Source organism: Falco peregrinus, chromosome W (genome assembly GCF_023634155.1).
Source record: "Falco peregrinus isolate bFalPer1 chromosome W, bFalPer1.pri, whole genome shotgun sequence".
Lineage (NCBI taxonomy): Eukaryota > Metazoa > Chordata > Aves > Falconiformes > Falconidae > Falco > Falco peregrinus.
This window is the reverse complement of record NC_073743.1, coordinates 27619704-27632646: the sequence shown is the minus strand read 5'-3', so window position 1 is coordinate 27632646 and position 12943 is coordinate 27619704. Positions and strand designations below refer to the sequence as shown.

General features: G+C 41.2%; 1 protein-coding gene across 9 annotated transcripts in view; it reads right to left on the bottom strand.

The window, feature by feature from the left end:
* LOC129783137 (ras GTPase-activating protein 1-like) overlaps positions 1-12580 on the bottom strand; it is an 87112-nt gene extending 74532 nt beyond the window's left edge. For 3 of the 9 annotated variants that reach the window (XR_008745126.1, XR_008745125.1, XR_008745127.1), the window contains exon 1: positions 10914-12578. Coding sequence is in view for 3 of the 9 variants with exons in the window: in XM_055792887.1 (XP_055648862.1) it covers positions 10914-11383 (470 nt within the window). In the remaining 6 variants the exon portion in view is untranslated. Of the gene's footprint in view, positions 1-10913 lie in introns of all 9 variants that reach the window. The other 6 variants (XR_008745124.1, XR_008745123.1, XM_055792888.1 and 3 more) reach the window with 4 other exon arrangements.
* Positions 12581-12943: the final 363 nt, after the last annotated feature.

The following is a 12943-nucleotide window of genomic DNA, read 5'->3' as shown; positions in this document are numbered from 1 at the left end:
GTCTTGCTGAATGGAAGCGCAGCCTTCTGGTGAATCAGCCACTTCTCCCAGTTTTATATCATCATCAGACTTGCTGAGGGTACACTCAGTCCCTTCATCCAGGTCACTGATGATGACATTAGCCTTTCTAGTTTCTCTCAGCCTAAAATGTTAATATGATCCTAAAAATGCAGGGTTTTTTTAATCCAAACTATGCCTTTTAACACCTTGTCCCATTTTTGTTAGATTTATGCAGATATCATGCAAGATTGCATTATTTCCTTTATGTGCATTATTCATAGAGATTAAATTAAGGTAAGTTTCACTCACACTTTATTAAATGCAGTGCCTTCCTCTGCCTTGTTAGTTACCAATTTCTGACTGGGTCTTTGCAGTTCTCCACTTTACAAAACTTCCTGACAGAAAAAGCTCTGCAAACCTTTTAACTTCTACAGTGGAAGGATGCATGCTTAAGATAATGAAACAAAAGACTGCAAAGTAACCTGAAATTCAAAAAAAGTGGGGGGAGGGCCAGAACAGCCAAGCAATTGTCCTTTATACAGCATACATGAAATTAAGAGAGTTTCAGGCTCTTCTAGGAAAGCGGGGGTTTTTTAATACTTTTTTGATCCTATACATTTTTCTAATTGGAGGTACAAAGCAAATATAAATCTAATAAATAAGTCTGCTTTTCTCAGTTACCTGTTCTAAAACCCGTTTGAAACAGTATGTAGAAAAATAGAACACCCCTGCACTTCAAGATTAGGAACCAGGCAACTAACATGGAAAGTCACTTTCATAGGCATTCCTCAGTATAGCAGCTGTGTCAAGCCATTAACTGTGGGAGTTGTATGCATTACCAATACCAGCCATTAAAACACTTTCAGAGCATATGCAAACTATGGACTTACACATGGACAAATGAATCAAAAACCTCAATAAATCTTAATAAAAAAGTAAACAGAAGGTGAAATAAGCGTACATTCAAAAGGTAATACATTTTAGTAATTTTATTAAAGCAAGGTTCTAAAAGTTTCAAGTACTGTAAGGACAAGCAGTGTAATAAGCTTTAAAATAGAGATGTGACAACAGCATAAAGTCAAGCTTTGCAACTCAAAAGATTTCTTCCAATCCTACCCAATATATATATTTACTAAAAAGATCATTAATCACCTTTTGGAAAAAAAAAAAGCCACCAATAGATAGATGAAATTTCACTAAATAGGCTCTTGAAGCAGCTCACATTTTCTTACTGAAAGCTCAGCTTAGAAAATTAATTCTGGAACTCATTAAAGTTTTTAGCAAGAAGCATCTCTTGTGCTCTCAGGTCAAATATATGCCTTTTTCTGTTTAAACTAGGAATAATGCTCCTATGGAAACAGTATTAATACTGTTGTGCAAATCACCAGATTCTGGTTGGCAACAGTTAATTTCTAAGGTGTTATTTGTCTTGTCTGCCATTGATTTTATTAGAAGTACCAATGTTTCCTCAACGTTCTCCTTGCACTTCATCCTCTCCTACCTACAACCCTTCTTGGACTTTCTTCCCATCCTTTTACTATTCTACCCATTCAGTCAGCTTTTCTCATTGGAAGCAACACTAGCGTTCCAAAGGACTGAAATATAGTCCCTACCTCTACTAGTGCTGAACCTTACTTCATACCAATCTTTGTTCTCACCTCCCAGTCAGCAGCACAGCTCTAGATTAGAGCCCAAACTAACCAAGCACAGTTCAATGGCTTTGGTGGGGTTTTTTGTTGGTGTTTTTTGTTTTGGTTTTGGTTTTTATTTTTATTTTGTGCTCCACTATCACCTAATCTTTGATGCTAGAATGCCTCACTAGTGAGGTATGTCTCATCAGTGAAGAACTCTTGTTATAATGAGAAAACTCTGAAATGTAGGGCTTTATACACTAAAATCCAAGATAGAAACAATGCCTAAATCGACAGATGTCCAATGCTTCACACCTGCAATAGGAACAGGTGGAACTGTCTAAAGAGTACAATCCATATACACACTGAATCCAATAGTGTAATTTAAAAGAACTGCATGTAGAACTAAGAAAAGAACAAATAGGATGCAAACTATCCAACTCATAATGCTTGTTTTGAATTACTTGCAACCTCACAATTCCATTAATTATGTGTGCATATATGGGTATAAATAAAACATTATATATTCAAGTCTAGAAAAAATAAGATGATTACTACAGAGGTTATATGTTACATTCTGCTTTTGGAAAGATGAAGACATTTCTGTAGCATCCCTTAGATTGCCAAGGAGTAGAAAGAATAACAAAAAATACCCTTTCTCCACAGATGCTCAGGAGGCACATAAATCTTTGTAAGAAGAAAGGGTATAGAAATCTGGCTGTAGTTTGAACAAGACAATGCAAGCCATTCCTTAATCTTTTTGACTAAGCAAATATTCAAGCTTGGATCTTGCAAAGTCTCCAATGTTATTTATTCTACTAACAGATGGATATATGGAAAAGGAATTAATTGATTTATGATTGCTTTTAAATTGCATCAAACTTTCTATATATAAATGTTATCTATAAAATAAGCAAACAAAACCCAACAAGCCACAGACAGAATATCCTTTTGGGGGGATATTACATATGGGGGAAACGTGTATATACATATGCATAATTTTACAGAAAAAACAAGTAGACTTAACTTTTATTTATTTATAGAAAAACTGCTTATACAAACTACACAGAATCACCATAGACTCCCAAGCTGATTACCAAACGTTGGCTAAATCTAAGTGCATCATTAACCTCAGCTTCTGGAAACTATCCCAGAAAAATAAAGCAACATACTCTGTGTGGGGAAGTTCATAAAATAAACCCTTTTCCAAATATCTATAAGTAGGTATTAACAAGAAAAAAACATACACCCACCCCTGCTGAGCCAATGACAGGATTCCTTAACAGCAAACTAAGATTTCCATATAGTTACATAATCAACTTATTTAAATATAATTACATATAGCTAAAATACATTAACATTAACATATATGTTCCAACTCGAGGAAACTTATATAAACTCAAATTCTACTTAAGGATAGACAAGTATTACAATTTCAGTGTTAACAAAATGAAACCACCAACCTTTAATTAAAAAAATTGTTTCTTTGTGAAATTGGTCCCAAGTAGTTGTTGAAAATATAAAGTTGAATGAGAATGATGATGAGAATGACTTTTTTTTAGAACCCAATCATTGCAAGAATCGGACTTCTAACTAACTTATCAGAACAATGAATGGGTACACTTTGCTCCCTAGCAAGCTGGCTACACCTTTCCTCAAAAGTTACCACAGCTTACAAGTTTATTTAGCAATATTGGTTTCTATACATTAATAATTAATGGAAGATAAATATTAAAGGTACACATTACAAAATAATTACTTAAGCAACACTGTTAGCTACCTTAGAAGGAATTTTAAAAAGACAAGACAAATTCTTGAGCTTCTACAGAAGAAATTAGGAGGAAAGTTGTCTATATAAAGAAAAAAAAACAAAAAACCAAAAAAAAACCCTCTCCTTTATCCACCTCAGCTTTTCTTGTACTTTTCTTCAAAGCCTTTGCTAATAGCTATTCCCACTGACATAATCCCAGACTACTTCAAGTAACAAGTTTCAGTAAGCGGGTCCCCTAATAACGGTCCTCACCTATAAACAGCATATTTATAAATATACAAAATATAATTTAAAGACAGACCCATGAAGAAAAATTACTTTTTTTTCTATTCCAGAGTGATCAAGCAAATGTTTTACATTAAAAAAAAAAAAAATTTAAGACTGCCTGAAAGTATATAAAACAGTAGAAAGAACTTGTCAAGAACCAGTAAAATCCTATTGGTGCCGACCATAATCTAGAGGAACACAGTAAAATATAGAATAACACAGAATTCTTGTTTCATTTAGATACTTCTATGCAACACAAACAGAACGTTGAAATAAGATGCCTTCTCCATCCTTATTGTGCCCACCAGCGAGATAAATACCAAGGAGTTTTTTGTTTGTTTTTTAAAGGAAAAAGGAAGATATGGGGGAAACAGGAAAACTACTGCAGGAATCCTAAGAATTTATGGCTGAAACAACAGATGAAGAGATCTATGCCTCCTAAGAGCAAAATTAGTGTTCCTCCCCAGCGGAAGGAAAGGAAACAAAAGCTAAAAAAATATGGCACGATAGTATGTTTCTCAATAGGGTAGGCCAGTAGGTGAAGTGCATAAGTCCTGTGTTGAAGTTCTGGGAAACAATATACGACAAAATAAAAATTTGATAAAGTACAGGTTAAGAGTCTCTATCCACTGTTTAGATTAAATAACCTTCAACTGATGTTAATTAGAAGTACTGACTAAAAACCAAAAAGAAACCCACCAAAAAAAACCCAAACAAAAGACCCAGAAAATCCTTCTTCAAATTTTTTCCAGCATCAAATGTTGTTCCACTTTTGTTTTTCTGAATCTGAAGCTTCCATTTATATATGTACTTATGTTCAGTTTACTTACTGTTTCACTTCCAACATAAGGTTAAAGTACAATTTTGTTCTGCTGCTCCTAACCATTCTTTTAAAATAGCATTTCTGACATCATCTATTCAGACAAAAATAAAGCCAGATTGATATACAATTCTATTCTGTAAGTACACAAATTATAATATATGGACAAATCAGCAAAATACCCAGAAACTTGAAGGAAAAATGAAAAAAAAAAAAGGTGTTTATCTTCCCTCTACAATTCAAGAACAGGCATTTGTAAGACACTTGTTAACTGAAGAAGAAAAAAAAAGGGTTACCTGCTAACCTAATTAACAGTGAAACAGAAAAAAACCGTCATGCACTAAAATAGTTACATAAGTTACATCACAGCTATAGCCAGCTAGAATTAGCCAGGGGGGGTGGGGGTTAACCACCCTGATATCTGCTGGAAGAACACCACAACAGAACTTAAGCAATCCAGAAGGTTCCTGGAGAGCACTGACGGCAGCTTCCTGACATGGATGATAGAGGAGCCAATGAGGAGAGGTGCTCTGCTGGACCTCATACCCATAAACAAGGAAAGGCTCCTTGGGGATGCAAAGGTCAAAGGCAGCCTTGGCTGCAGTGACCATTAGATGGTGAAGTTTGGGGGGGGGGGGGGGTCAGGCAGCAAAAAGCAAGATCACAACACTGGACTTCAAGAGAGCAGTCTTAGCATCTTAAGGGATCTGCTTGGAAGAGTTCCATGGGATAAGGCCCTGGAGGGAAGAGAGGCCCATGAAGGCTGGTTAATGTTCAAGGATCACCTCCACCAAAGGCAACAAGAAGGGCTTCTATAAGTACACAAGTGACAAAAAGAACACCAAGGAAAATGTGGGCACACTGCTGAATGGGGCAGGGAGCTTGGTGACACAGGACATGGAAAAGGCTGAGGTACTGAATGCCTTCTTTGCCTCAGTCTTTACTGGCAAGACTGGCTTTCAGGTATCCCAGGTCCCAGAGATCGGGGGAAAAGGCTGGAACAAGGAAAAACATACTCTTGGTGGAAGAAGATCGGGTCAGGGAATACTTAAGCAAACTGGACGTACATAAGCTGATAGGATGCACTCACAAGTGCCAAGGGAGATGACTCATCGCAAGGCCACTAATGATAATATTTGAATGATCATGGCGATTGGGAGAGGTGACCAAAGACTGGAAGTAAGCAAATGTCACCCCTATCTTCAAGAAAGGAGACTCAGGGAACTACAGGCCAGTCAGCCTTGTCTTAATCCCTGGGGAAGGTGATGGAGCAGCTAATCCTGGAAGCCACTTCTAGGCACATGAAGGACAAGAAAAAAAAAAATCACCAGGAGTAGTCAGCATGGATTCACCAAGGGGAAGTCTTGCTTGATCAACCAGATCACCTTCTATGATGAAATGCCTGGCTTGGTAGACAAGGGGAAGAGTAGTGGATATTGCCTACCTAGCCTTCAGGAAGGCTTTTGACATCGTTTCTCATAAGATCCTCACAAAGAAGCTGTTGATGAACGGGCAGGATGAACAAACCAAAAACTGGCTGAAGGGCCAGGCACAGAGGGTGGTGGTCAGCAGCACAAAGTCTAGTTGGAAGCCAGTAACTAGTGGTGTACCTCAAGGGTCAATGCTGAGTCCGGTCCTTTTCAACATCTTCATCGATGATCTGGATGATGGGGCAGAGCATACCCTCAGCAAGTGTGCAAATGACACAAAACTGGGAGGAGCAGTTGATACACCAGGGGCTCATGCTGCCATCCAGAGGGACCTCAACAGGCTTGAGAAATGGGCTGACAGGAACCTCATGCCATTCAACAAGGGGAAGTGCAAAATCCTGCACCTGGGAAAGAATAAACCCAGGCACTAGTACACATGCTGGGGGCTTACAAGCTGGAAAGTAGCTTTGCAGAAAAGGACCTGGGGGTCCTGGTGGACACCAAGTTGAACATGAACCAGCAATGTGCCCTTGCCACAAAGAAGGCTAACAATATCCTGGACTGCATTAGGAAGAGCGTTGCCAGCAGGTCAGGGGAGGCGATGTTACATATCTGCTATTAGTTAGAATTAATTAACCACATTTGATTAGGAATATAGAGTTATAAGAAATATTTTAGTGGAATTTATGTTTGCATAGCAACCAACAGCTACTATGAAATCCTCTGTACAGCCCCATACCAAGGGTCAGAATCGCCTAGTAGGAATGATTAGAACTTAGATAACAGTTTCATGATTGAATGCATGATTGGATACAGTGTTTACGTGTAGCCTAGGAGAATGTATCGAGATGTCAGAACGTAGAATTAATGGGAACTGGGGAGAGTCGAATGAAGCAACTCATAGTTACCTGCCAAGAAACAGTGAATGTAGGTAAAAGGTAATTCCGGCAGGGGGAGATCGCAACCACCAACTCATGTACCACCTACCCGAATAATACCCCAGACCCATTTCTAGACCTTTCGAACCTTTACTGTGCAGAATCAGATATGGGAGGAGAGTATGTTAATGATTTTTGGGAAATACTATGTTTGTGCATGAATATGTATAAGTCCTATATAAGGTGTATGATTTTGAAACTTGGTGTGCGTTGATCGTGAGAGGACTCATTCACGCACCCGGCCGTTAATAAAGAAGTGTCTGCTTATCTGCATCATATTGGTGTTGATAAGTTCTTTATTCCAAGATTTCTGTAACAGCGATTCTTCCCCTCTACTCAGAGCTGGTGAGGCCACACCTGGAGTCCTGTATCCAGTTTTGGGCTCCCCAATACAAGAGAGACCAGGAAAGGGCCACGAAGATGACAAAGGGACTGGAGCAGCTCTCCTATGAGGAAAGGCTGAGAGCTGGAACTGTTTAGCCTGGAGAAGGCTCAGGGGGATCTCATCAACATATATAAATACCTGAAGGGAAGGTGCAAAGATGACAGAGCCAGGCTCTTCTCAGTTGTGCCCAGCGACAGGACAAGATGCAATGGGCACTATCTGAAACACAGGAGGTTCTGTCTGAACATAAGGAAACACTTTTTTTACCACGAGGGTGACTAGGCACAGGTTGCCCAGAGAGGTTGTAGGGTCCAAACATGCCAATAGCATTTCCCCTCAGTTTTCAATGCAACAAACATTTATTCTTTGGTACAGAGTATGGCCTTCAATAATTATTGTAAAACTATGCACTTTCAGAAAAACATTGTTTTCTTATTAGCTACTGAAATAAACAAATGCTGTAGAACACTGGACTTGCTACCTCTGACAGACTCATCTGAAGAAACTATACCTTCACACTACATTAAGACAAAACATTTTTTTTTTACTTTCACTCAAGCCACATTTATTTAATATTTCTCTACCTAGCTCTCTATCTTCAACTGTTTTTTATCACTAATATGTTGCCTCAACAGATACCAAGAGTGACTGTAAGAATACATCTACTGTGGGTAGGATTTTTGTTTTAACAAGACAGTATTTTGACAACCTATTTCATCTTTTAAGGTTAGTATCTTTTGATTTCAACCAATTTCCATTTCAAACTGATAATCACTGCTTAAAGAAACACCATATGAAAATATGAATTGTGTTGGAATGTACTGGAACTACTTCTGCCATCTTAATGCAACACTAAGATGTATCTTGTCAACTTTAAGATTTTTATTCAAATACATAAACTGAACTATTTCACATATCACTGGTTTACTACTAAATTAAGTATCATTCATTCATTTCGTAGGCATTTCCATAACACCATTTCAGACTGCCATCAATCTCTGCAAGTGAGCTTTGCAGATGGGCTAGAGTGCAGAGAAATAGACCAAAAAGCACACAGAAATGTTCACTGTATTCCCTAGCATTCTGTGCCTCCCACCTACCATTAAGCTACAGCATAAACATGCTACTTCCATACTCAATCGAAAAAGCACACACTGAACAGACAATCATTAAGTCAGTCTCACTCAGGATTGTGGTGCTAGCATTGCCCTCACACAGTATTTGCATGCCCCCTGCACACCAAGGACAGAACTGGAACAGAGATAGGATGTGTAATGATTGATTAATATGTCCAGATAGTGCTTCTGCAACTCAAAAATTAAAGAGGACAGCCCGATCAGGGAATTCTGAATTCCCCGAGCCTGTCGGCTGGTCTGTATCACTCATCTGAAAAAGCCATGCCCTGCTTCCTGCAACCCTGCTCAATAACCATGGTTATGCGAGCCTTTGCACTCAAGGATATTAAGTTTGGCTCAGTGTTGGTAAATTATTGGATTTGCCATTGTTTTGACCTGGATAATAGTACTACTCAATCACTGGATGTGTTATTGTAACACCACAGTGAATTGTACTACTGATCTGTATTTATTACTGTACCTATATTTAGCAATAGCTTGTTTATCCCTAAAGCTGTTGGTCTGGCATCTGTTACCATATCCTGAACCTATAACTTGGTGGTGCCACCTTAGGCCCTTACAAGGATCAAAGATAAACACCAATCATACTTCGAGATTTTGATTATTTTAATTAATCTGTTACTTATTGACAAGCTCCTCCCACTGCTAGAAAACTAAAGAAATCACATTTAAAAGTATTCCCATTTTCCTGAGGTACTTGGAAAAGAGAAATTAAGTGTATTAGGTGTTTGCTTATAATATTAAGGTGACAGATCTTTGTTCTGGTAATAAATCAAGAGTTCAATTCTATAAAAGCAGATGGTATGACTACAAAGAAAGGGCCATTCCAAAATAAGACATCAGGACTGAGAGGATACAACTTACTATCACCATACAGCTAATTTAAATGACTTAACTGAGAATGGTAAAAAAATTGACTTTGTATTAAAATAGATGCATGAAAGAGAAAAAGGTTTCTGATTATTTTTAATTAGCCAACAACTTTTTTTTTTTAAAGTCACAAAAATGTTACCAAGAAAAAACAGTTAAGCAGATGGAGATATAAGTTTCTGAATCAATTTTTTTAAAGTGTTTTACTGCTTAGATGTTTTTATATTAAAGCATCTGCAAGAGCAAATACTCAACTACACAGTTATGCTGGTCCTGCAAAGACTTCAATATCCCTTTTGTCTTAATAAGTAGCCTCACCCACCAATACATAAGATTAGGGCCTTCACAGTCTTTCCCCTAGAACAGGGGTCCTCAAACTACGACCCGCGGGCCAGATACGGCCCCCCAGGGTCCTCAATCCGGCCCCCGGTATTTACAGACTCCCCCGCCCCCCCCCCCCGCCGGGGGTTGGGGGGGGAAACCAAGCAGCCGCAGATGACCTCCTGCCACTTCATCCACGCGCCAGCCCCCTGTTTAAAAAGTTTGAGGACCCCTGACCTAGAACATGCTTTTTGTCAGAAATTTTGTATCCTTTATGAAAGCTAACCTTCATGCTATCATATGAGTTACAAGACAACTCTGATGGCGAAATCCACTTACATTTGTGAAATTAGTAACAATTAATATAAAATATATGATAATTCATCAAGAATTACCCCTCTTTCTAAAAATATTTCCACACCCCCCCTACTTTCTGAGAAACATAATAGCCAGTTCTAACAGAAAAAGCAGTCTGATCCTTCAGAGAGAAAACCAGAAGACCAGAATTCTGTAATTCTCTGACTTAATACAAAATATTGAAGAAGTAACTTCGCCTTTACATGCTTCTAGCTTCCTCCTCAGCCTTTATCTAAACTGCCGGATTATATTGCTAGCTCTTTATGGAAGTGTACAATTTTAAGACTATTCAAACACTGTCTTCACAAAAATAAAAACTTATTCTTTATTAACTTTCACAAAAAGTCAAAAATCTAAAAGAGGAAAGGATTAGTAGAAAGCCTGTCAGGATTTGAGAGATTAATTTTCTTTAAGAAAAAAAACATTTAATATCACAGCTCATCTCCTCCTTACAACTGCAATGGCTTCTGAAATCTTGGAAATACCTGAAATAATGCAGAAGTTAACTCTCTGACACTGGAGTCATGAGAGAAGGTAAAAATGAACCCAAATTCAGATGAACTTTGACCTATACCTTTAACATATCTGCCATCCTGTATCTTGAAACCCCGTTATTCTCTATACTTACAATAGCTTCAAAAATAACATAATTTTTTTTATTTCACAAAACATAAACACAGAATTGCTCTACCTCTAGTGCAAGATTCTTTATATAACTAGCACTACAGGAATGCCGATTAACCTAATGGAAAGATAATAAAAACTTTAATTAAGACTTGCAGTTTCTTTTTTCAATTGCCTCTTCTCCCCAAACATAATCTAATTAAAAACTTCTACGACGCTTCCACAAGAGTTTGACAGACTCCGTCCACTGAGAAAAGGTGGGGGCCCGACGCCGCGCTCCCCGCGGCGGCACCCCCCCCTTCCCGCGGGGGAAGCGGCCGAGGTGGCGGGCGCCCGGCGGGGCGCGGAAGCGCTGCTACTCACTGGTTCGTGGGGGGAGCGTTGAGCGGGATGGCCACCTCCTCCTCCTCATACTCCGGCCCATCCAACGAGTCGCCTTCGTCCACGGTCCCCAGCCCCCCCGCCAAGGAAGGTGGCTGCTGCAGCGGCAGCGAGGGAAAAGCGACAGTGCTGGATTCGGGTGGGGGCAGCACCCCTCCGGACACCTCCGGCCCCTGGCCCTGGCCAGTCGCTGTCACGGTGCCATCGCCTCCGGACACCAGAGAAGCAGGCCCCGAACCCAGCGCCAGGAGTCCCAGCGCCGAGCACAAAGCCGAACCGCCGGCGCCCGGGCTGTCCCCGTCAGAGCCCACCAGGCAGGGGCCCTGCGGCTCCAGCTCCTTGCCCCGGCATAAGAAGGGGTAGTGCTCCGACTCAGCTCCGCCAACAGCTCCCGCCATCCCAGCGGAAGTAACCGAGCCGCCCTCCTCAGCCCCAGCCTCAGCCGCCATCATGCTGAGCCTCGCCCCCTCCTACCTCCCCCCACACCGACCGCCGCACGCCGGGTAGGTGGCGACGACTTCCCCCTCCCCACGCCTCCGCCTGCAGAAAGCAGAGCCGGGACGAGGGAAAGATTTCACCAGCAGAGACAAGCTCCGAACAATAGCCGTCTGGGCGCCTAAAACAACTCCACAAGGCCCCAGCGCTGCCCCCTGCAGCCGCAAGGGGAGCAACTCCTACAGAAACACAACACGCCCTCATACACCCCCGCCCAAGAGCCAGCGAAGACGCACAACTACATGGGCGGGGCAAAGAAGAAAAGAGGAAGCTAGCTAGCTAGTGACAAAGAAAAGAGCAGATTGGTGAGCTGCATTTGCGCGTTTAGTGTCCCATCTCATCATCTCATGCAGAGAGTAGGCAGCAGCTCGCAGAGCGCAAGGTAGCTGGGAAAGAAGATAGGGGCAGGTTCCCTGCTCCCTCCTGAGGGGTATAAGGGATACAGAGAAGGAAGAGAAGAATAAGAATTCTCCCCTCATCCCCGCCTCGGGGGAACGTAGAGAAAATGTAGAGGAATGAAGCTGGGTTAATTAATATTGATAATATACAGCTGTGGGCTGGCTTCAGGGACAGTGGGTTGGCTGATGTGGATAATGTGCAACTGTGGCTGGTTCCTGCTAAGTAGTTAAATAGCTCTAAGGGGGATGGAAGAAGAGGACTGAATGACAAGAGACCTGGAAGAAACAGGGAGGAGAATGAGTGCCCCGGATGTAGGAAAGACAAGGAGCGGTCTTGGGAGAAGCAGGGGGCCTGGGTGAGGAGAGCCTGGCTGGAAGAAGAGCCTGGAGAAGGAAGAATCCCGATGCACCAGGGTGAACTGGCCTGAAGAGGATGAAGGAACAGCATGGATAGTAGATTAACTGTTGAAGCCTTGTGGGGTATCGGTGGCTGTACTGGGGTAAGGCATGGGAGCTATTTATTGAAGTTAACCTGGTATGCGATGGTAAAAGCCTTGTTGCAGTTCACTAGTTTAGCTAGTGCTGTGACAGGGGAATACTAATAAAAAGGAGGCAAAGTAACGCCACAACAACCAAACAGGAAAAGGTGGCTCTCCTCTGATCATGCCAAATGTTATTCCTCTCCTGAGTTATGGCATCAAAGCTGAGAAAAACTGCGTGAGCCTCTTGCTGCTTCCAGGGAGAACAGGTCCAGTGAGGCACTGTAGCATGGATGCTGCAAATGTGGGGGGCTGGGGAGGGGCGAGTGGATTTGGGCAGGGGGTGGTGCTATGGCTGAGGTGGCAGGGGATTGAGAGGAAATCTGTTTTCATTGCCCAGTAGCCGTATACATGGTGATGAAGATCTTGCTGGGTATTCACATGCTTGTTTAGATGGTGGTGTGCTTCAAGCCACAAGTGAGGCCTTCCTGGTGGGTTAGCTTCTGGGTAAGATTGGGTAGTATCCTGACAGGATTTAGGGGTAGTTTTCGGTGATGCTCTGGTACTTGGATCCGGACTTTCTCAGCGCACTGGAAGTCGTTGTGCTTATACAGTGGCTTGAAAATACTACATAAGAGCC